Source organism: Labrus mixtus, chromosome 2 (genome assembly GCF_963584025.1).
Source record: "Labrus mixtus chromosome 2, fLabMix1.1, whole genome shotgun sequence".
NCBI classification, from domain to species: domain Eukaryota; kingdom Metazoa; phylum Chordata; class Actinopteri; order Labriformes; family Labridae; genus Labrus; species Labrus mixtus.
In genome coordinates, this window is record NC_083613.1 from 21,075,846 (window position 1) to 21,101,140 (window position 25,295).

The 25,295-nt window shown below is 40.7% G+C and overlaps 2 protein-coding genes across 3 annotated transcripts in view; both read left to right on the forward strand.

Annotated features, from left to right (window-relative positions):
• The first annotated feature begins 9,592 nt into the window (after positions 1-9,592).
• On the forward strand, positions 9,593-12,801 carry LOC132988509 (proline-, glutamic acid- and leucine-rich protein 1-like). The gene is made up of 2 exons (XM_061055952.1): positions 9,593-9,901; positions 12,052-12,801. The coding sequence occupies exons 1-2, from the start codon at positions 9,869-9,871 to the stop codon at positions 12,517-12,519; spliced, it is 501 nt and encodes a 166-aa protein (XP_060911935.1). The 5' UTR covers positions 9,593-9,868; the 3' UTR covers positions 12,520-12,801.
• Positions 12,802-18,681: 5,880 nt separating this feature from the next.
• Positions 18,682-25,295, forward strand: part of LOC132988430 (voltage-dependent T-type calcium channel subunit alpha-1G-like) — a 35,081-nt gene continuing 28,467 nt past the window's right edge. The window contains exons 1-5 of one of the 2 annotated variants that reach the window (XM_061055843.1): positions 18,682-18,868; positions 19,108-19,241; positions 19,610-19,707; positions 21,491-21,650; positions 24,939-25,251. In XM_061055843.1, coding sequence (XP_060911826.1) covers positions 18,830-18,868; positions 19,108-19,241; positions 19,610-19,707; positions 21,491-21,650; positions 24,939-25,251 — 744 coding nt within the window. In that variant the 5' untranslated portion in view covers positions 18,682-18,829. The remainder of the gene's footprint in view (positions 18,869-19,107; positions 19,242-19,609; positions 19,708-21,490; positions 21,651-24,938; positions 25,252-25,295) is intronic. The other variant, XM_061055835.1, reaches the window with a different exon arrangement.

Consider the following 25,295-nt stretch of genomic DNA (forward strand, 5'->3'; position numbering starts at 1 on the left):
CTGTCTTAAGTTTTACTCTAATCAGTGTTTGAACTATTCTCTGTTTTGTGACCTCACAATGACGGTTACACAGATGAGAGGTGTGACAAAGTTTCAACAGGTGTACAGCCAAAACTACTTCTGGTACTTTAAAGTTCATTAAAATACTTCAGCTGAACATTTTTGGCCCGGTTATTACGTGTCACAGGTAAACAATAATGATACTTTATAAAAAAAAAAAGAAACATACATTTCTAATTAAAGAAACCAGTGATGGCATTCCTTGTAAACATATTGTTGGTTAAAGTTAAATTGTGTTCAAAGTACACACAAGTGTACCGTAACAATCGCTCCATAATAAATGTGTCACTGTCTCTTTAAATGATAACAAATACCAGAGCAAAGACAGTAATAACATTAAGTCTTGGGGTTTCAGTATCTGTGGTCTATTACAATTACTTATACAACCCAGCAATGGCTTGAATTAAGGGAAGCATGCACTAAATGATGATTAAAAGGATTCAAGGGATAATGACATAGTATGTTCTGAGGATATGATAAGGATTATTTTCTAACAGGCTCGTTTTAAAAGGAATGATTCATTAATGTAGACTACCAAAGCATATCAAACAGCTAAATTAAAAAGTATGTATGAGAAGTCTTACATAGACCGCGATGAAGTATATTAGTGATTTTTGATGTACTTTAAAACTCAATGTCGCAAAAGGACAATTATTATTTTTGTACTGGTGAAATAAACATAAGGTAATTTTTGCTAAAAGACAAGAAAAATTGAGATGAATACAGAGACAATACACAGACAATGTATAAACATACAAATATAATATAATGGATCTGGATGGACAGGTCTAGGATCTAGAGTTATAATATCGGTAGATAATCAAGTGAGGGGAGAGAGAGGAAAGAAAAGTATACAAAATAATAAAATAAATAAGCGATAATTATTGCAATAAATGAATTGGTGTTTTGTTGAGTATACAAATTAATAAACACATGCATACAGACACATTTATGTGTAAAAAAAAAAAAAAAAGCTGTAGTGTAGTAAATATGTAACAGTGGACTTCTACAACAATTATGAGGGGAAAAAACAACTATATCACTATTACAGTGCTTATCAGCAGTGATCTGCAGGGCAGGGCCAGGCCACCAGAGAGGCGCACCACCAGCAACCCCAACCAGTCACCCCAAGCAGCACAACTTGTTTTCAGGCAGTCTATTTATCCAGAGCTGCACCCAGACCAGGAGGAAGGTGCCAGCCCAGTCGAGGACTGTGTCTTCCTAGAGTGGTCAACTGGTCAGTATTTATTGTTTTTAGCTTATTCCTTTTGATATGTTTTGTTTCCCATTTGTTTGATTTCCACCCTCTTTATTGAATTGCTTGTTTTTGTACTCCCTCTTTATGGAGGACAAATAACCCCCCACCCCCAATGCATGCCCCCGCTTGCCAGCCTCTGAAATAGCCACCCCTAGTTACTAAGCAGGCCATTATTTAAAAGAGAAAGGATTGTTTTTAAATCAAATGTCATTTAATTGTTTGTGGATGCTTTTGACTCCAATAAGATCAAATCTTTGTTCATTCCAGCTGATAGATAAATACGCTTTATTTTACGATTACAATACAATTATTTCAGTCAGAAACGCAGAAGCTGATAGAACATGTAAAAACACACCAAAGACTCAAACAACTTTTTTTAATTAATTGGCTTTAATGTGAATAATGGTTTTCACAACAATTAGTACAAAATAGACATAATGACTAGATCTTTTCCAACGTTTCATCATGTGCTTCTGTCATTATTTTTTACAAGAAGCCCAAAGTACAACAGGGCCAAAATATAACCAGCACCTATGGGTGATAAAAAACAAAACAAAGATGAACAGCAGCATTTCACAAAGATTACCAGATATTTTTAGAGATAGCTGGATTTACCTGGTACAATGTCCTTGAAAGCAGCTCGCTGACATAATGGTGAGTTTCATGGTCTTTGGCAGCTCGTTCCTTTACAAACATGAATAATTTAAAGCAAAAGGTCCCAGAGGGAAGCGACTGCAGTGAGAAGGACTGAACACTGTGTGGAGCTGTAAGTCTTGCAACTTTTAACTCGGGAGGGGAGACAGATTAACAATAAAAAAATCTTCTCCTATATGCATCAGCTCCAAAATACAGCCCTTTATACTCTCTCTTTCCCATAGCACACAGCAATAAGCTTCATTGTTTTGGTGTTTCGGTGTGTGTGTATGTGCATGTGCTGTTAGTGTGTGCATCCAGTTGGGGGGATGGCGTGACTGTGGATCACAGATGAAAGAAGTCGAAGGCAGGAGATGAGTTCACAAGCGGGTTGAGAGAACTCTGAGAAATGAAAGGGCAGCAAATGTATTGTAGCCTACTTAGAAGCATATTCCCAGCTAAGTCCATGCATTTAAATGGGCGTGTGTGTATGTGTATATATCTAAGGTCATCCTTAATGGACTCATGGATCAGCGAGACCATTAGAGAAGATTAATATATTGTTTTAACCCATGCCCCGATTATCATCACAACTCATTATTCCACCCTGTGAGGGTCACTCTGCATGTGTGTGTGCGTCTGGGTGTCTACACGTGTGTGTGCATGTGTGCACCTGTAAGCTGCCAGTGCATTTGTGTGTCTGCTTGTGTTTTGTCTTACAAGCGTGACATCATTTCCTGTCATCAAGGCCAAAGGTTGCTTAGCAACTTCACGTTTGCCAACTGTCAGAAAAGATGCTTCTCCACTGACTGGCTCACAAATTCACTCTCCTTTATCTCTCTGTCATAAATGTACTGTTTGTGTATACAAGATGCGGCTGTGTGTGCATGATTGCCCATGCATCTGTATGGACGACCGTGCATTTGTGCTTGTAAACACGATGCAGACAAAAAGCGGAGAGAGAGAGAGTGACAGGAGAGTGGGTTGTGGGAATGTATTGTCTGATAGAGTTCTGTTTTTCCTACAACTAATAAAAAGGATGAGTCAGTTATATGGTTGTATGATAGTTGTTGTTTAAACCGAGTGTGACTTCAACTTTTTGTTGCATTTGAATGGCTTACTTTGATAACGAATGCATTGTTTTACATTGCACATTGTAAATAACAGAGTATTATAAAAATGTGTGTCCTGAAGAGAACATGGGAGCCTGCATCAAATGTCATGATAATCAAAAGGTTGATTAAAATGTTGTGTAAGGGTTTTTCAACAGTTTTAAGGCCAAAATTATCAACAATAGTTTCTTTTGTATCTACAGTGGGTGTGGCTGCACAAGCTCCGCTATACATTTTAAGGAAGCCACTGTCAAGGTCCAGGTCTAGAGAGGAGGAAACAAGGTCAGTGAGTGCCAATAAACAGCTTCCAGTCAGATCGGACAGACGTAGGTGCTGACAGGCAATGCACAGAGAGTATAGAAGTAGATTTTTAAAAATCAACAACATCAACAACATCCTCAATCATCAATTACATCAATATCAAGCGCTAGATCTTGAGCTTCCTAAAGGTTGTAAAGGGACTGCATATTAAATCACGTTCGTTAATTCATTCCACCAACATCTACATCCAAGAATATAGAAGAGTCTATCTTGGGACTTCAAGCTCTGTTGTTAAGGTATGACCAAGCTCCTCCCATTGGCAGAGGGCATGGTTTGTTGTCAATATAGGTATGGGGCTGTTCTTTATTTCTATTGCATTGTCATGGCCTTTTATTCAGAAGGATGCACTGAGGGTTTAATTAACTGGAGTTTTTTTTTTAAATGCTATCTGGTCTGGCTAATGATCACTTGTGAATGTGGATTGCAAACGTCGATGACGCACGCCTCAAAGACTTGTTCTCCTTTAAAGACTGCATTTTAAAAATGTTTAGTTTCAATAATAAGTTGATTAATCACGTAGGTCATCGGAGGAAAATTGTCAACTTTTTTGATAGCCCATTAACTGTCTGTCATTTTCAATCAAAAGTTATACACATGGGAGCGCCGGTGGCCGAGTGGTAAGGGCGCGTGCCCCATGTACCGAGGCTTTAGCCCTCAAAGCGGATTCAAATACGACCTGTGGCTCCTTTCCCACGTCATTCCCCACTCTCTCTCCCTAATTTCCGACTCGCTCCACTGTCCTATCTCTACAATGAAGGAATTATAAGCCCCCCTCACCCCAAAAAAGACAGACATTTGCCGCCTCTTGCTTCTTTAATTGAAGGATTCGCTGATTTATTTTGTCATATGTGACAGTTACCGAAGAGTTGTTTGATTTTGCAGTTTTGGTTCGGTGAGAGAAGCAATTTGATCACATCACTTTGGACATTTTAAAAATGTAATAATAATAAATTGTGAAGATAAACAGCACAGGGACTTTTTTGCAGCATGTTTCCTTATTGCAAATTGTTACCCCCCCCCCCCCCCCCCCCCCCCCTTACATCCTGTGCTTCCTTCCTTACCTTCCAGCAAGTAGTCATTCACTTTCTATCAATAATAGCACACACAAACAATGGTTACACCGCATTAGTCAGGCTGTAATACACTGAGACATTGCCCACATTTTTAAAACTGTATAAGCAGACACATTAAGGTAAAGACTCCGAGGCTGAAAAAAGACAGGTCTGGAGTCAACAGAGTCGGATAATTACTAATGTGTCCTTTAACCCCTGCTCGGAAAATTGACACTTCAACATGATATGACACTGCTGACCATGGCGTGTGTGTGTGTGTGTGTGTGTGTGTGTGTGTGTGTGTGTGTGTGTGTGTGTGTGTGTGTGTGTGTGTGTGTGTGTGTGTGTGTGTGTGCACGCTCTTTTTAACCTCTTCATGTACTACTACTTTAACCAGGTCATGTGAAGCAGTAAGCAGAGGCTTGGTGTCGTACAGCTCATGTGTTCCTGCACATTTGTGTGGACATGCTGTATGTACTGTATGTGTGTGCATTCACACCCGGAATCAGCATGTGCCCTCAGGAGGTTTTCATGGCATTTTCAACGATTGATCAGGATTATTGATCTGTAATCCAATTCTTACAGAGTGTCCGTATTTGTCACAATGACTTAGAATAAAACACTTCCCCATATATAATGTTATGTGATGGTCACCATGGAAACACACCCAAGGGGCGCTTAGCACACACTGATAATAATGTTTGGCCTAGATACCCATCCTCAACCGATAACACAGGGAAAAGCATTTCTGACCGTGTGTGTACATGAGTGTGTGTGTGTGTGTGTGTGTGTGTGTGTGTGTGTGTGTGTGTGCGCACATGCTTATTCAGTGACTAATGTAAACCATCATTTGAACATCATACTGTCAGAGCTTGAGTAAAAAATGTATGAAATGATCCTGTGGAGCAGAATGAGTCTTGCTTGAGTTACACGAGACAGTAAGTGTGAGGAGGATGAGACGAGCTGGAAGCAGAGGGGGAAAAACGGATGGGAGTGGGAGTGGAATCACACAGCCAGGGAGACCCAATAACAACCAATTACTGCCAATGCACACACACACACACACACACACACACAGAAACACACAAATACACAGCGACTTCCAACAATGCTCATCAGTTTTCTTCTCTGTGAGAGTAAGATGTTAGCAGTGGAGGTCTGTATGTGTGTGTGTGTGTTTGTGCGGCTGAACGTGTCCTAGATATCTTAAACTGTGCTGTTGAGACACACTAAATGTTTGATGTGTGCTGCTGCTGTAAGAGCTATGATAGCAGAAGGAGTCTGTCTGCTGTGGGCGTTGATGGGGTATTGCACGGTGTTTCCCTGCTCTGAGAGGAAATCTTATCTTAGTTTATAGCCACAGCAGTGGCGAATACAGTATGTTGGTCTGCAAGTCCAGCAATTTAGTGGGGAGGGTTTTTTTTCACAGTTTAGAACAGACATTCACAGCCACTTGTTCAAAAGAGTTCATCACTAAATCAATTATAAATATTAAACAAAACTTACAGGTGTATAGCAAGGTGTTGCTGTTGCATGTTAGTGTTGGCAAATTCTGAAACCCTCACCAGAGAGTACGACTGCGGGAAACATGATTTTACAGGGAAAGAGACTTTGCCTGTAAAAAGACTACTAACTGGTATTTTTCATCTTGTGTGATCATTTCTTATGTTATTAATCAGGTAGCTTAAGATACTGATCTGCACCCATTGTTTCCTCTATAGATTAGGATACATTTAGACTTAAGTATTGGCTGAAACCAAGTACTCCTCAGTTAATAGTCTGATTAACAATTAGCTACTATTTTGGAAAAAACAGTAATTGATTGTATTTGCAAACTTTGATGAACGTTACACTTTCTAGCACATTCACATTACTGCATTTTAGGCAGTAACAGAGGCCTGCACTTAAATCGGTATTGGTATCAACTTCACTGAATGCTTATTTACCTCTAATGTATGTGTTAATTCACATTAACCCCTCACCCTGTTTTAGAGCATGACTGACTGCTGACTTCTCAATGAATAGGTGTCTTTGTTACGAATCCCGTTTCCTCTATTCTGACGTAGACTCTAACCTAAACCCCGGAGAACACAACTATGGGAAACACAATCTTACAGGGGAGGAGACTTTAACCCAACACAAGCTCCCCTATAGTCAAGATGACTTGCCCAACTTCAGTGGATTGAAACATACCTGTAAGTTCACTGAATGAATCTGAAAATACTCCAGTCCAACCAAGACCAATTGACTATACCTTATAATGTAACATGGACGTCTATCCAAAGAGTACCAAAATACACTCAGTGCACTTTCTGGTGTGAAGGTGTAAACTAATGACTAACATCATTCTTAATTATATAATGTCTGTCCCCAAATTACCTCAAGAGGACGATAAAAGTTATTTTACATTAATCGAGGAATGAGTGTTTAGCATGCTAACATGCTTAAGTTAGCAGGCTAAAAGATTTAAAAGCATAAAGCTAACATAAATTGAGCTAATAACAGCTAAGGAAGAGATGCAAATTGAGGTAGCATAAAGCTTTTTTCAGCAGTGGTATATGCACCTTTTTTTCTAACTTCTGAAGGGTATTTACAGTGTGTATTTATAAGCCTGCAATACCCCAAGTACCAACTGTAATGCCATAAGGTGTAGCTAACAACCCCCTTAAGTTACATATTAAACATGTGCCTGCCAATTGGTCAAATTAAAATATTGACTAAAACTTATTGTATTTGACTTTCTCAAGTTTCTCTTCCTTTCTCTAGACATTTTCTATCTGTCTGTACCACTCTTGATTTTTATTTGACTCAAGTTGAGTTCATAATGCAATTGCTCCTCCACTAAATTCTGAGTGACGTTAAGTCTGATCACACTTAGGGAATGTAGAGTTGAGCCTGAAAGTTCAAGATGTTTGAAATTTGCCCATGAACAGAGGGTAAGACCTTTTAATTTGAGGTCACAACATGGCTTTCCTCCAGCACAGCCAGTAGGATCTAATAATAGCAAAGTTCTCTATTTTTAATCCACCCAAATTTGTTTTCTAGTGTGTAATAAGAATTATGGCCCCTCTGAGTCACAACCGTGGGGCTCTTGTATTCTGTCTAATGGAGTGTAAACATTAAACATCCCCAGAATATTATTTGGAGGCTATATGTAGAAATTAAACAAATTAACCAGGGAACATTTCAGAACTGTAAGCCGTTTTCTTAGACCTACTGTATACTGTACTTCTTATATTAGTTCCCAAAGTGGGATCCAGAGTCTGCTAAGGGGACTTTAGGGAATTGGATATAGCGCCCTTAGGAAAAATGAGCAGTAGTTGAGTTTCAGCACTATTTAAAGACGTTAAGGATGCCTATTCTGCCTTTTCACTCTATGCCTTGTTGGCATCAACCCAATGTCAATTACTGTAGCCTAAATAAAGACCTCTTCTGGATCCCTTCTCGGATTCTGAAAAAAACAAACTACAAATATTTATTTTCAACACATGATTAATAATGTTCCTAAACATACGTAAAAATTTCTAGGGGCACATTTCTGAATTCACATTATATACCACTTTTTAGGCTACCACTGTTCACAACAATTAATTATTTTTTGATCTGAGCGATTCTGAATGTTGGCCGATTTTACATTAAGTAGTTGAAATGTATTGCTTCCACAGTCTTTACCAAGAGCACATATAGTCCTGTGAAATGTAGTGTGTTGCATTAGATTAAATCTTCATTTAATACATTTCAAAATGACTAGTTATTACACATCAACATATTAGATATCATATACATCCAACAGTAATACAATCATAAAATGAACAAACATTGTTATGAACGCAATGCAATGTATATCTTTTGGTATAGGCTATAGCTACTCTTACCTATAGGTTGAGGATCTAGACATTTCTTGCATCATCATTATGCAAATGATATTCTCTACAGAACAGTATCTGTTATAAGTAATTCCTTGTCCTCTGAAACCTGACATGGCAGAAGCTGATTCAAAGGTATTGTGCTGGAGCTCTGCCACATCCTTGGTTTTATTGAATCCACATCCCTGCTGAGTGACTGTGGACTATCATCACTTGCATGACAGCAGCACCCACCCAGCGCTCACACACACACACACACACATACACACACACACACGCACGCACACACGCACACGCACGCACACACACACACACACACACACACACACACACACACACACACACACACACACACACACACACACACACACACTGCCCGGCGTCTTAGACTGGGGAGGCAACCGCCAGAGAGAGGGATAATGGGGTGGGGAACAGGCTAAATACACCGTGAGGCGGAGGAGAGGGGACAAGTCACATGCTCTCTCACTTGCTCTCGTGCTCCATCACTGTCAAGTTCTCTAGTATTAAGAATAAGACGACCCAGTTCAAACTTTCAAAATAAAGCTGTAATATTGGAGAAGTTTAAATGGCATATCATCAAGTAGGCTTATTTCAAATTCACCCATCATGTCCGGGCAGCGCCCCACTATATGGAAGCTATGTGTATGATACCAATGGAAGTAATTCAGTCCAACAACAGCACTATAACCTAACATTACATTTTAAAGGTAAGCATAAAATGAGTGAAGTGTCCTGACTCGGAGTTAGTTTTTTTACTTACCGCATATTATTGCCGGCAGTCAAGTTAGCTCTCTTTTTTAAGACAGTGACTTTCCCTAGGATAATTTGTATAACTAACACTATGAATAACTAGAGTTAAACTACCAATGAAAGTTGGAAGGAGTGTGAAAGTTTACAGAAAAGTCGAAAAAAAAGGACTGTTAAAGCTAGTAATCTTAAAGCTATAGTAAACAAAACAAAAACTACCTACACATAGAGCCAAAAACATGGGTGCACAAAATAATAAGTAATGCTGAACGAAAATGTAAGCTGAAATCCGTCTGTCAATTACCATTTCAAGAAGCTGCTGTGTTTGTTCAACATTATATACTGTGTTAAGCGACTTGTTATTGTATTTAATTTAATACAGTTTTAAGAAGATATTTTACAAGACTGTGGAATTTAGCTTCCGGGACCAGACTGTCTTATTTTGAAGGTAAAATTTGAGTTAAGCAGTCTGCCTCATTCTGGCTCGCTTGACGTGGCTCTCCCTCTCCCCGGTGCGCCTGAACTCCGGTACCTGACACCGCAGAGCGTGTCCAGCTGAGGGGAACACAGGCGCACGGAGAAACGCCTGGTTTCTATTTAACTTTACTTTTCCCGGGTATATAAACTTCTGCGTCTCATTCCTCCCTCATTTTGCCCCTCTTTTTTTTTTCATCATCCCGACTGAAGGACTGAGTTTGGATATCGGCAAGGGGGGGAGGAGGCAGAGTACCAACGGGCTGCTCTCAGATGGAGCAGCAGGGCTCCGGGAGCACAGGGCGCACGGCGGACCCGGAGTGAATGACGCTGGTGAATGGACGCTGCTCCACCCAGGTAAGGAGGGCAAAGTTTTCCCTTTTTATGTTTTATGATGTACTTTTTTATTTGCTCTTCTTTCCCAGGTTTTGCGCTTAGGCTATAACGTGGCAATAGAAAACGTCCAGAATAGGCTGATGTCGCTCGTAGTCAGTGGCGGGGTGTCTTCCACGAAAATGACAAAATGAAATAATAGCCTAGGTGATTGAAGTATAGTTTATGTGGTAGGCTTACTATATGAATAGTTTTACACCTTATCTGACTTTATGGTATATCTATTTGGGTGCTTAATTTGATATCAAAAACATTTTGAGCCTTGCTCTCAGTTTTTTTCCATTTGATATAAATCCACAGTTGATTATTGGGTGAATCACACCTTTTCTCCTTTGTGTGCTCCAACCCTGTGTAATGCTGGGACAAGCTAGAGCCCCATATGTCATTGGTAGGCTATGATACTGGTTGGCCTTCAGAAGGGTGTCACTGTATGTTTACAGTAAAAACTAAAGGTCAAATTTTTTAAATAAAAATGTTGTGGAGGTGCATATTGTGATGTTGTTTCATTGATTAAGATTTGGAGCAATCTATGCATTTAACAGAGCTTGATAGGGTTTCAGAGATCTTATAAATGTGTGAATATATTTGGTTCTGGGCACTGGTTGTGATTAAGTAAGAAAATTACATTTCCACATGCCCCGGCTATTAGCAAAGGCTCATAATGACTTTAAAAACTGTTTTAAAAGAACTTATCAGCAGGCTTTTAACTGCACAGAAGAATGCTTTATTTTCCAATGGTCAATTGATGTCCGTCCAACAGCTACTATTCAAACACAACAAAAAGCCTTAAACTGTGTGGCTCTGGACTCCTCACTCAGTCTAGGCTATGTGCCCATAATGGAAATTCACAGGGAAAAAAAAGATACTGGCAGATTCAATCTCATTATTTTCATCAAACACACTCACACTGATACACTCCTCCCTGTGCTGAGAACTTGCATTGCCAGCTCTCCTGTTGTCCTGTCACTCTGTAGGGGAGTATGTATCCCTGCATGGACTCATGGTTGGCTAGACTTCTATTGTCCCGAGTCTTCTTTATGTTCGTCATCCAAATAATCCAGCTCTTGCTCCAACTTGATAACAAATTGGTATCTTTGGAATTAATTTGCCAGAATCTCTCTGGGGATCAATAAGCAATTGGAATGAGCAGACTGTGGACCTGTGAGGAGTGTTTGCTGTGTACTCGTGACAGTGAGGACTGTGTCACATGCTCCATCTCCCATCTTTTCCTGCCAAACTCCAATGATTACTGCACAATAAAGCAAAAAAACATGATGACATTCTGAAGTAAAAAGACTCCACAGTAAGAAATGAATCCACTATCATGGTCATGCTCTTAATTTAAACTGAGATTATCTTTCAATTTGACATTTCCCGCTTGATATTCCAATGCTTCAAGAAATTCAAGTTAGTACTTAACAAATTAACCATGGCTGCTGACGCTCTACAGTCACTGTGCTTCATGATATTTCATCACATATTACAGCTCCTTAAAATATACACTTTCCATCATGGATATAAAACTGTAAATGAAAAAAAGAAATAGCTGACAGTGTCGGTATTAGACTACACACTTTATTCTCCTCATTGCAATTTGAAAAAAAAATGTCTAAGCTACTTTATCTGTATGTCCAGATTGTTTAAAGCCAGTCTGGATTAAAGGCATCAGCAGTAATGGCCAGTTGTCATGACTGAATTGTACAGCTGTAGGATTAGAATAAAGGGGTCTTAATGCTTCCAGTTGCCTCCTCTGACTCTTGTGTTTGCACCTTTTCCTGTGTCTATTAGTCACTTCTGTTTGGGTTTATTTAGATTTATATTTCCTGCACAGAACTACTCCCCAGCTGTGATTCTTCTACTGAAGGTCGCTTTTGGTTTCAGAGAAACGTTTTAGTTCTTTTTCCTGTGCTGCTTTGCTGGAGGGTGAAGGGTCTCGTGGACAGGATAGCAGGCTTGTCAGTCAGCACAGTTCCGGTTGTTTTTGCGAAGCTGCAGTGCCAGCCGAAAGGCAACACAACAGAAACACACACACATTGCCACAGATAAACACACATACATGCATCCATATGTTGCAGTGTGCCTCTATGCCACCCCTTTTTTTATTTTTATTTTAGGTTCAGGCTGTTCCCAGCACGGCCATGATGGGCACCCAGGACCCAGACCTGCATGAGCAGCGCAGAGGACCAACGCAGGAGGAAGGGGATGAGGAGGAGGAGGGGGAGAGGGTGCATGTGTCAGTTGAGAGAGAGGAGCGGGATGGGGATGGGGAGGAAGAAGAGGAGGAGGAGGAGGAAGAGGAGGAAATAGAGGAGCTGCCGTACCCCTCTCTAGCTCCAGTGGTTCTCTTGGCTCTGACCCAAACCAGCCCACCCCGCTCTTGGTGCCTCCGAGCTGTCTGCCACCCATATCCTTCACCACCAGGGATTACACCTGAAATACTGCAAATGTGTGTGTGTATGTGTGTGTGTATGTGTGTGTGTCTGCGAATAAGTGTCTGCTGTTGGAGAGGGATTGTGTGTTTGTGTTTCCGCTCTCTGTACTTTCTCAAGGCTGTTGTACTGACAAGGCACCCCCCGCCTTAATGTTTACTTTACATCTAAACACAGGGATGATCGAAAGAAGGTCAGCGCTGGGTGTCAACGTGTGTGTATATGTAGGCTTGGAATACCTTCAGGTATTTCCTCGGACCCATTAGCTATAGAAAAGGATGGCAAACATTTTTCCCTGATTGGAGGTTTCCATAGTGACAAGCCCTAATGAATCTCCAGGGTTACAGCCGCCTGTCAGTTGCATTGTTACCAGCCTCCAGTTTTACAGCAGAAGGAGTCACAAATAATAAAAAAAACTCACGTCACCTCTCGCACTTTGCTCTGGTTCTGTCTTCATCGTCTCACCTCCCATTTCCCCCCATAGCGCTCACTCTCTGTCTCAGCCACTTCTGCTGTAGAAGTGAAGGTGTTATTGTGTGTGTGTGTGTGATTGTGTGTGAGCATGCATGTGTTAGCAGCTATGAATACTCTGAGGCATGCCTCAACGTCAGCAACACCTCAGGGATTTGTCAACCCTCTCCAAATTTAATATTTTCCACTAGTTTTGACTCTATTTGTGTGCATGCGTTCCTGTGTTTCTTCGCTTGTGCAGTTGTCATTGTGCGCCTGTCTGTGCTCGTCTGCTAGTATTTGCCATCGTCAGCACTCTGTGTACTCCATAAAATATAAATACATAATTGCTGAATAAATAAAAAGTACACCAAGAGGATAAGAAAGGGAATAAACTACAAATGTCATGCTGCTCTGTAGCCTGCTGGGCCGTAACCAGAACCAACTTACCGGACACACTTACTAACACACACACAGACACAAACACACACACACACGCACACACGCACACACACGCACATGCACACACACATACACACACACACACACACACGCACACACGCACATGCACACACACATACACACACACACACACACACCAGCAAGTGAATGCCCTCACACAAGCGAGGGAATCTCCCATGGAGACGCTCTTTAGAGGAATCACCTGGTTGCTTGGCAACAGCGTAGGCCTGCCCTGATGGCCACGGTTACTTCCGATTGCAGTGTTTGTTTGTTTTTGTGTGTCGGTCTGTCTGTCTTCGTACAGCTGTCCATACAGAACCGCTAATGGCATATGTCCATTTTATCTGCGTGATCATCATACTTACAGTGTGTGTGTGTGTGTGTGTGTGTGTGTGTGTGTGTGTGTGTGTGTGTGTGGTTGTTTATGGGTTTTTGTGAGTGATCTGCGGAGGAAGTAATGTGGGTGGACATTGTTCGACAAGGACATTAATGTGAGCCCACTGGGGTGGGGGCAGTCCCCAAGAGCTGAAATTCACTTTTCCCTGAGGTGACCCCTGCTTCCTTTATGTTTTTTTTTTCTCAGTACAAAACTAATTTCCTATCTCCTTTGCTCCCATCTCCTCCCTCTCTGAAAACACACTCATTCTTCTTTTGTGCCGTGTTTACAACGTACTGTACATCTCTCCACCCTGGCGCACATCTAACAAATTTATTTGGACCAAAAACAAGATTTGCTTTTGCTATTATATAACACTCTTGTTTTCCTTCCAGGCTACATTGATGTCTGTTATTTCCGGTTTCTTCGCTGTGAGGAGCCTCCTTTGTGAAGTGCTGAGCTTTCCATGTGGAAGTCATCACGCTCCTTTTAAGTGTAACATATGACACGCACAGAAGCACGTGCATATATGTAGGGAGGTGCGGGGAAAGACACACATACTCAAACACACACTTGCACAGGACATTACTTATTCAGCAGAGCATGAAACATTCAGAGCGTTTCCTTTTGTTTAAAGCTGAGAAAAGCTGTATCTGTCACTCCTTTACAAGTTCCTTTCTCTTCCTTCCTCTCTTCTTCTACTCTGCATCTCTTTTTATTCTGTATTTCATCCCTCTTTACGCAATATCCATCCGCTGTCCTGCTTTTTATCCCCCTCTCTCTCCTTTTTTATAAACTGCCTCTTAATTGGGCTGAGGTGTGTGTCTCTGTGTGTGTGTGTGTGTGTGTGTGGGGGGGGGGGGGGGGGGGGGGGGGGGGAAGACAACGATAGATGGGAGGAGGTCTAACTCAAACTAGGGTGAGCTGTCAGAATCATTTCAGCCAATTAGCATGATTCCAGCAAGTGTTTCCATGGTTACCAGCTGTCACACTCGTAGTGGGAGGAGCCAGAAGACTTGACAAACTTGACAGTAACTTTACTTGGTCTCTGTCTTTGGCACTCTCTCCCTCTCTCTTGCGCCAATAACACTGAAGCACACACATACTTCTGATCAAGCTTAACTAGGTTATGTTTAATCAAATCTGTGGGTTTGGAGTGTGTAGGTCCAAGCAGCAAAGAGCATGAGGAAACTGGCAAGCAGGTCATTTATACACTGCATTTCCTATTTGAGGATTCCAACATAGACTTTAGATTTTTGGATTAATATCATCAATACATCCGTAATTTTAAATGCATCACAGATCAGATTAATCCTGCAAATAAAAACAATTTCTTGCTGAAAGTTGAGGCTCCTCTAGTAGTGCCCTTTTTAAGGTTTAAGTCACTGTATTTATTGGAATAACAATGCAATAACTACAGACTTGATAAATGATGCTGCAAATCAAGTTTCACTTACTTTTTCCGATTTAGTTTGAACTCTTTTTAATTTTTTAATTTTATTTTTTTTTAAATCAAAAACAACAACCATACATTCATTAATATTAGTATTTAAAAGGTAAATATGTTTTCATGATTGGATAACGACAAAAGCTTATAACAACTACTGCTAGAAATCCTTACAATTGTTTTTGATCCTTATTTCGATTCTTTTTTTTCATCTGTTGTTTGGGAAAGAATAGCAGCAGACAGGAAACAAGCAAATAGAGATGTGCATTAAAGAAAACTACTCGGCTGAAACAAAACCAGGGTTGTTGTCAGAATTACATTTAGCTGATAATCGAGTGAAATATATACTCTTCACTAAAAAACATCAAATCATAAGAGTTATTACGAAATACATATCCAATGTGTTTCTACAACAGGTCATTGTATACCAATGCCCTGTCACACCACTTGTGCACCTTAGCTGCACAAGGTAGCCTCTGTTTTCTTTCTTTCTTTGTAAATGTAAAATTGAGTCATTATAAAGACTTTGATGTTATAAGCTAGCTGTTCTGCAATCTAATGTTAGTATGTGACTTGTGTGATGTTATTTTACTACAATTCATCAAGTCTACAATATGTATATGGTAATAAGCCTGTAATTAATTGATTATGTACACTCTCTGTAAAGCTCTTCTAGGCCTTAAGTGGTCAAATGGTCCACTTGAGAGGTCCTCCTTCCTGGTCAACTTAAGAGTTAAGTAGTAGGACAGTGCAAGTGCCACATTGCAATGATATTAAATAGCCAAAGGGACCTTTACAACATGCCCAGAAGTTCTTCTTCTTAATGGTTCTTAACTGAGTTATATATCTGTAAGACACAACCTTTAGCCTTTTATAAGGGTGCCTTTGAGGCAGAGGTACCACTCTGTAAAACCTACTCAAGCATGCAGGAGAAAAAAAAAATCGTATCCTGCTTGTATCCTGACGGCCTGCGTGTCCTGAGGGACGATCCTTTTAAGTTAATGAATGTTGCATATGAAAACGTTTCCGCACGCTGGCCTTACAATGTGTATCAGAGCCAAGGGTGGAGGATAATGCCAGAAAGATCAGGGTGATGTGATGTGATTTGATTTACAATGTCTAGCTGACCTTTATTACCTGTGTTGGCACTCGAGGAGAGAGAGTTGTAGAGGGGGAGATCATGGGAGACGAGGATGATGATGATAATGAAGAGGAGAAGGGGGTGGAGGATTCTTGAAGATGGGAGAGTGGAGGAGAGGTCTAGAAGATGAGGCAATTCGGAGGAGAAGTAGTGTGGAGGGGACGTAATGTTTTCAGTTGTTCACACTCAAAGCTTGAATCGCAAGGGTCTTAACCTCTCTCTTTCTGCTGCTCCTTTTCTTTCTTTTCTGCATCAAGCCATTTTTCTTCACCTCATCTGTAATTGCACTTGTTTCTTCTTGTTCCTATCTCTTTTTATACTCCTTCACCTCTCTGTTGTATCTAAATCTCCATCCCTCCCCCTTCCATCTCTCTGGCAATGTTAATTATTAAATGTAGATGTAGTTTTTGTGTTGGCTGAGACTCAGGTTCCTGACCGAGACCAAAGCCCTACCCAAGGTCAGTCAGATGTGGGTGACGGCAGAAAAAAAAAAAACCTGAGAGAGCCAAGGGGCAAAGCAGCTGGGAGAGAAAGAAGAACATGGAAAATGATAAGAGAGGCAAAAAAGGAAAAAGAAATGCGAGAAATTATATGGAATGAAGATGGGAAATTATACGGCGCTATATAAAGGAAGAGGGATAGACAGAGTGCAGTAGGAGCGGAGCAGAGTGGAGCGTGGAGAAAAATAATTGGGCCAAAGAGAGGGGAAAAAGGCTGTAGAGAAAAATGAGAGATGATAGAGGGAAAGGTTTAGTGTGAGGAGGGGAGATGAAGGAAAAGCAACAGATGGAATAAAACAGAGAGAAGGAGGAGAGGACGTCCCCCTCTGTGTATTATTCTAGATGTTGAATGATGGGCCGAGCGTGGAAAACTCCCATCTCATCCATCACTCACACCTTGACCCTGCCTCGTCTCATGTTTAACTATGCGCGTGTGAGTTTTCAGTTTATGTTTTATGAACATTCAGGGTTCTCTAAGCTGCTGTAATTTACAACAGTAAAACGGGATTAAAACAATCCTCCTCAGCATTGAAGGATGCTTCAGCGAGAATTGTGCTGAAGGGCAGCATTTTCTTTTGTGTGTGTGTGTTTGTGTAAGTGTGTGTGTGTTTGTTTGTGTCAGTGTATGAGTGTTTGTTTGTGTACGTATTAATCGGATCCAGACCAGACAGGATGCAAGCGGATTGTGAAACTCAGAAGTCAGTTCCCACGGTGAGATGGGGGTTCCCATAGCAACCACAGCAAAGGGAGGACACTAGATTACCCCTGCTCCCTCTCTCTCTCCCACTCTCTCTCTCTCTCTCTCTCTCTCTCAATCTCTGTCTCAAGGGTGATAAAGGATTGTACACTCATTAATTTTTCCGCCCTCTTGAGAGCAAAGTGTCCGGGAAAGGGGACTCTGTGTGTCAGCGCATAGTGTGTATACATGTGTCATTGCGTATGTGTCCGTGTACATGCTCTTGGCTTTGTTATGTATGGGTCCTTGCTTCTTGAATACATTGCTGTCAACCGTTTGGCAGTTTTCAAATTTGCAAACAAATGCAAGAGTGTGTGTGCATTTGTTTGAATCCAACACAATCATTCCTTTAACACTCTACTTCAGACTATTTTCCCCATGTTTCAAACCCCATCCAGTTCTGTCTAGTTTGACAGTTAACAAGCAACAAACACCCGCCATACTCGAGTTTACACTTAGCCTGACTTCAAATGTCTTGCAGTCTGTTTCATGGTAGCTGTCTTTCTTCTGTAGTTGTGAACATGAAACATGTCAGAATGCCCTGTCAGAAGTTCTTCTTATGAATTAAACTTGATACATTTAAGCCTATTTTTGCAAGTTGCTACCCTATTAATTTTTTTTTTTCAGGTTAGTGCATTTGTTTTTCTGCTCCCAAATGTGATTTTTTCAAGCAGTGAGCCAAACATTCACGCATAGATTCATGTCTCCATGCATGCTCAGATGGATAGGTTCAGTCCTGTAATGTTTTTTGCGCATCAATAAAATCAGGGTTTCACCTTTCACATATACCTAAGTCTCATCAGGGTCACTTCAGACATTATCATTGCCTAATGTCTTAGGCGAGAAGAGTCAAGGGCAAACACTGAACAAAAGAGAGAAGCATAATTCATGCAGATGGCTCCTCGCAGGGCAAGAAGGGGTCACTGAATGGTTTGATGAGAATGGAAACTATGTGAATAATTTTCTTTGGTCCTTACAGTAATCATTTCTCAGTGGAAGACTCCAGAAAACATTGACCATGTTTCTATCATCTATTTGCATCAGGTGGTACATTTACTGTCTGGAATTTTAAACCAGAATATTAACGTTTGGCCCAGGATGAAGAACTCTGGGTGAAGCTGAAGTTGGATATACAGGCAGCAATCTACTCGACTTGTTATAGGCTGAGACTCTTGTCAATTAATTAATTGATCAACATTTGCAAACACAGCTTCATGAAACGTGCCTATCTAGAATAGTGTGAATGTAATCAGTGTTTAAACCCTGCTGTGTCGTTGAGCCTTAACTGTTTGTCACTTGGTTTGAGCGTGTGAGCATTTTGGCTATCCTGCTGAACTGTGTGACTCTCGGGATGTTCCAGCCCTGTGACCACACGCCCTTCCTGCTGCAGGTAAAGCACACACACGCATTCACACACACACACACACACATTCACACACACTAACTCACATTATTACAAACTAATTATGTTCCGCTGTGAGACTTTATTATCAAGGGTCTGAAAAGTTTTTGCTTTAATTTTTTCCTACTTAATCTGTTGACGCTAATCCTCTTGGTTTGTGTGTGTGTGTGTGTGTGTGTGTGTGTGTGTGTGTGTGTGTGTGTGTGTGTGTCTACGCGTGCACAAAGGCTCTGGATGATGGCATCTTCGTGTTTTTCGCTGGGGAAATGGTAGTGAAGATGGTGGCCCTCGGGGTCATAGGTCAAAGCGGTTACCTTGGCGACACATGGAACAGATTGGACTTCTTCATTGTTCTAGTGGGGTGAGTGTTCGATGGGCTCACACATGGCCACGCGCACACGCACATGTGACATTAAATATGAGCCAAAAATGTGTGTGTGTGTGTGTTTTGTGTAAAGCTTAGACACTTGTTTAATGCCAGTTAAATGTCAAGTGTGTGTGTGAGCGCACGTGGGTGTCGTGTGTTTGTGTGTGTGTGACGGCTCTGTAGAATGACAATGGCATCATTCGGTCCTTAGAGACAGAGACCTCAGTGATTGGTAGTTAAAAGGCGATAGAGCCCTGAAACTCTGCTCTGCGTTCTACTGGATTCCCTGTAGACATTTTGGGTTTGCCAAGGTCAGGCTGATCAGGATGCCACTGACACAGCACTTGCTTTCCTTCCCTCAGAATGCTGGAGTACTCCCTTGATGGACACAACGTCAGCCTATCAGCAATCCGGACGGTCCGAGTTCTCCGCCCACTGCGAGCCATCAACAGAGTCCCCAGTGAGTTTCTCTCCTCTTTCCTCCAACTTACACCCACAGTGTATTACACGTTTTTTAGTCTTTCATTGTTCTGGCTCTGTGCTCAACCTCATTGTATTTTAAATTAAACAGTGACTGTGAGGCTAGAGTCCATACTTTAATTTTCAGAAGCTTTAAAATGTGTTCACATCCAATTTGGGAGTTAGAAACTCTCTTGACTGGAGGACAAAGCAGGTCAGAGATTGTAAAGAGAGAAGTGAGGGGGCAAAAAAAGAGATTTTTCTGGTCAAAGCGTGTAATGTTCTTGACTGGACAAGTCGTTGACCTGACAGCAATCCTACTCATTGTATGTTTGACTCACTGAGGAGCAGATTTAAGCCTCCGAAACAAACACGAAGTGAAGCAGACTGCAGTACAGGGTTGACAGAGCGTAAGAAGGAACATGTAAATTGTCTGTTTGTAGACTGTCGGTGTAAGGCAAATCTCCCATCGACTATTCAACTCTCACAACACAAGTGTTACTGACTACACCATACATTTCACAAGTACCTGTTAGCTTAGGGGGGCTAATGCTACATTCATACAGCCCTTTAACTATGTACTTTTGGCTGTCATCAGTGACGTAATACGCAATATGATTTTAGGCAGATCCCTGACAAGCACAGCCTGAACAACCTTTATATTCAGTTTAAATGTTTGTTTATTTTTTAGTACCTTCAAGAAAGTGCTGTCCGCCTGTATCCATGTAAATGTAGTTATATTTAGAGTTCAATACTCTGTTATCGCTCTTCCGTTGGCTGTTTATTTATATGGCTCACTGTGCTCCAGTCACATGAACATGATTAGGGAAATCTTACTCCTGCTACTCTAAGCTTAGACTGCTGCCCCTGGGACAACTGTTTTTGGACTATTGATATTGATGATGTGATTTAAATAAAGGCAAGTCATTTGACTGACATACGCCATATGCCTGTACGTGGATTAAAACTTTTAACACCAATTACTTCTAGTCGAGGTGGTTGTAGACTTCAGAGAGCCTTTGTCTGAGGTCACTAACAAATAAAATGACTGTGCAGGATTTCTTTCGTCTTATTTGAACTTGTCCAGTCAAAATATGTCCCCTTAATTAGTGAAGCATGTGCAGAATGAGATGCACTTCCAACACTGATCATCTGATGTAGAACACCCTCAGCTGAAAGTCAGCAACCTTATTAGTCACAGCCAAGACATTGAATAATGTGTCTCTGTCCTTGTGCTCTCTGACCGCATTGTAAATTCCACTTCATTTCTTTAACTTACTCTAGATGCTGAACCTTTAACTGCTGCAGCTTTCTTTTTGATGGATGCATGTGTAAACAAATCAGGGCACAGGGAACAAAGTCATGGGAATCATTGTGATGCTCGTGTTGTTCTTAACAGCTCGATGCACACACCGGCCAACTTGTTGTTTTTTTTTAATCACACACTGTGACCTTGGCAGAGTCCAGGCGGAGTTCTTGTAACACCGAAGAGAATGTTTGAAGTAGCCAAGTCTAAGAGCAGTAGAGGAAGATTTCAGATGTGTGCTCTTCAGCAGAGTGGAGTGGAGGCCAATTATCAGTGTTTGAACTCTAATTATTGCCCATTCAATAATTTAAAGCTGCTCCAGTTTCCTGCAGAATACATTAAGGGATTTTCTCCTGGATGGCCAACACTTCTTGTGACTGACAATTAGCTTTAAATGCAGATTTTGTTCATTTTTTTTGTAGTTTCCAGTTAATCATGGTGTTTTTGCATTTTTGTGTGTTTCTGTGTGTGTTGGTAGGTATGCGTATCCTGGTCACCCTTCTCCTGGACACACTCCCCATGCTGGGCAACGTGTTGGCACTGTGCTTCTTTGTCTTCTTCATCTTCGGCATCGTTGGCGTACAGCTATGGGCGGGGCTTCTAAGGAACCGCTGTTTCATGGGAGAGGAAGTCAAGACGTGAGTTGCCATAGTGACAATGAGACGTCACCTCGTAGGATGCACTGGCCTCATTACTCTGAAACACGGTGTCAGAGGTTTGCTCACGACTGATTAGCGTCTTTCACCCAGCTGTTATTTGTAAGAGGGGATCAAAATCACAGATCGTCTGATCCTGTTTGCTCTCTAATCAGCCCCATCTGGGTGGATGTTAACGTGCAAATGTGTATCCTACTGGAACCTCAAGCATTGCAGATCATAAATCAGGAGCTTAAGGAGGCTAAGTAAATTCTTGTTGTTGTTATTCAGACACTCAGTGGCTGTTTCGGCACCCACCTTCAGAGTTTTACTGACGCTCCTGTTCTCTCCCACATGACCCCTCCTGCCAGGCCCCATCACTGTCTGATTGACACTGTCAGACACTCTCAGTCCTCCTCACATGGTCTCAAAACCCAGTTATTTAGTATCACATAACATCAGCTAACATTGTGTTCACCTCCTGGCCTCACATCTGGTCAACCATTCTGCTTCGATATTAATCTAGAGATAGTGGCTTATGTGAGTTTCAGCTGAATTTGGGACAGTCTTTAAATTATGGTTCTGTGTGGATTAGTTAGATTAGATTACTAGTATTAATTGTTATATAATCAGGGTGCAATTCATTTTATTATGTCCAGTTTCAATGTTAAGTGACTATTCCAATTTTTACCAATCACTTTATAGCTATTATACTTTTTTTGGTTGGCCAGTAAAGCAGTGATAACAGGCTCTTGCTTATCTTACCCTTATTTGGCTGGAAGCGAGTGAAAATGTTGTACATTGGTATATAATAATATTATAGATACTTCTTTTACTAATGCTCATAATAGGAAACCTTGTGTTTTTTAGTTCTTTCAAAATGAAAAGCAAAAATTAAACAGGCACCAACATAATTTATATAACAAACTTGAAACACATCTGCTATTGTCTGACGACAGTATATGCCTCTATGAGCCATGGTCAACATCTTAGTAATTCAGGTGTAGCCCGGGGTTAGTCATAAATGACTTCAAGCCGAGACTTATTTTTCCATGCACTGCACAAAATACATTTTTGCTCCATGACTGCTAAGTAAACACCATCATTTCTTGGTTTATTACAGTTCAAGTGTAAATAGTAAGTTACACAGAGGCTTCACTCAGGCACACTTATGTAAGTGGTACTATATGATACTGATTTTCTGGTGATTTATTTGCAATTACCAGTCTTTACCTGAAAGAAAACCATCATGCTTTTAAAATTCTTGTCTGTTGAATTGAGTCTTGGATCGATAAATTCTGATGCATTTTAGATGGTGTCCCAATGGATCAGGATTCTCAGGGTTCAGATCGGATAATCAATAACAGTGTTTGTTAGCCCCTCAACTAAGGACATTGACATTAAACACAACAGAGATCATTCTGTGAAAAACACGTTTGCTGTAATGTTCTTTTTATCACTGAGACAATGTTAAACACAGACGATACTACACACATTAGCGGATGTGTGTGTCTGTGTACGGGCTACTCCTGCAGCATGTGTTACCTGAGTTAAAGACCAGACAGAGAGTTTCCGTTAATGGTATATTTCTTCAGTTTTTAGACCAAAGTTTCCATACACAATGAAATAGCAACCCTTTACGGCCGTTTATTGTGTGAAGCAGCAGTACATTTATTTGATAATATTATTATAACACATTTTCCACCCATCCAAGGATCACAGGTCGTCTGAGCTGTGGGGGCTGATCTGAATGGCACTGGGATCTGTTACACTACTAGTTTCAGATAATACAAGAATCTTAACGCTGATTGGCAACATGATGTCAAGCGTTTGTTCACTCAATGTTTTTAGCTGTTAGCTGCTCTTTTGTGCAGATATCTATTTATAGAGATAAAACCATTGTTGTCCAACTACAGCTGATGGGATCCCAGTCATGACTCCATATGGTCTGTTTTCATACATACACCAAAGCCTGCTGATTTGTGATTGTTCATGACTACTTGGACTGCAAACAGAAACCAGAAGACTTAAAGGAAAAATCAGACTTCCAAGTACAGATTATATTTTTTTTATTAGAAGAATCTGTAAATAGAGATTAAATTTTTTACCATGAAATGTCCATAATATGATCCCTAGTTAGACAATAGAGATCATATTATGGACGTTTTATTATAGTAAGGTTTATTATGACTACAGCGTAGCGATATAAATTATGTTTGGATTTTAAGATGTTATTAGTGGAAACAACTTTCTAGCACTTTGTCAAACTCTCGTCATTTTTTGATGATGTTTTTTTTTATGTGGATTAGCAGAACAAAGACACAATCCCTGTGATAACATTTCAACCATGCTACAGCTGTTAACAGGAAAGGCAATATTGTGTTGTCATATGTTCATATCTGGTCATATAAACCTGCAGTCTGCATATTGAACAGAACCTTCCCTTCCATTGATTTTGTTTTCACTCTGTCGTTTGGATTTCTTTCCGCTTCATAAACAACAGAATGACCTTTTCTAATTAGAAGTGAGGGAGTCACGCTCCTCTGTGACCCCTCTCTACAACACACATGATTGATTGTTTATCTCTCTGCTGTACCCGCCCCTCTTTCTTTTCTTCCCTTTCCTTCATCTGTGAGTCTCTCTCTGTTTTCTCATTTCCTCCTTTAGCACCCTGGTGTATTTCATATTTTTCTCTCTGTTTTATTCAATAAAAATGGCGTCTTTTGGGACTAAAAGGTCAAAGAAATTATTGGTCTTTCAAAAACTCTGTTGAACTTAACTAGTAATTTCTATTTGAGACTCTTTTTATTTTATTTATCAGCATTTTTTATAAATAAATGAATTTTCTAAATTTCAACAAATCCCATGTTAGGGATTATCCAACAATTAAGTGATTCAACTAGGTATTATTTTGCAGCCAGAGCCTGAAATTCCTCTGAGCCATAGCGCTCCAGTGTTTTCCAAAACACATAAGTGGTTCACATGGTCTTTCTTTTAAATGAGCATGGTTGCTGTAGTTTAAGTTACACATACCCTGCTGTACTAAGTACCCACACACCAAATGTTGTGGCTGAAAACAGTCCCAAAGAACCCCAATGTTTGCACCTGTCTTTAAAAAGTACTGCTATAGTATTTTGGGACCTCATTTCTTAATGGCTTCCATCTTCTTTAAGACTAGTGTGGCTGTGTTTGGCTCATAGCTTTCATTTGTGTACATTAATTGATATGTTTTATGCATGTGTAATAAATAAAATACAATTAATTTATTCACCTCTCACTCTTGTTCTCCAGGCGATATAACATATCCTTCCTGAGTGGCTACTATCAGCCAGATGGCACAGACGACCACCCCTTCATCTGCTCAACAGATAGAGAAAATGGGATGCTTAGGTGCTCCGATGTTCCTCGTCGCCGTGTAGCCGGGGCTTTCTGCTTCCTGGGTGCTGAGGAGGCTCCTCCTGAGATCGGACCTACAGTGGATCAACCAGTGTCATGTGTAAACTGGTACCAGTATTACAACCAGTGTCGGGCCGGGGAAGTAAATCCACACAAAGGGGCTATTAATTTTGATAATATTGGATATGCCTGGATCGCCATTTTTCAGGTGAACGGTAGCAGGATTTGTGTGCACGGATTCACTTTTAATGC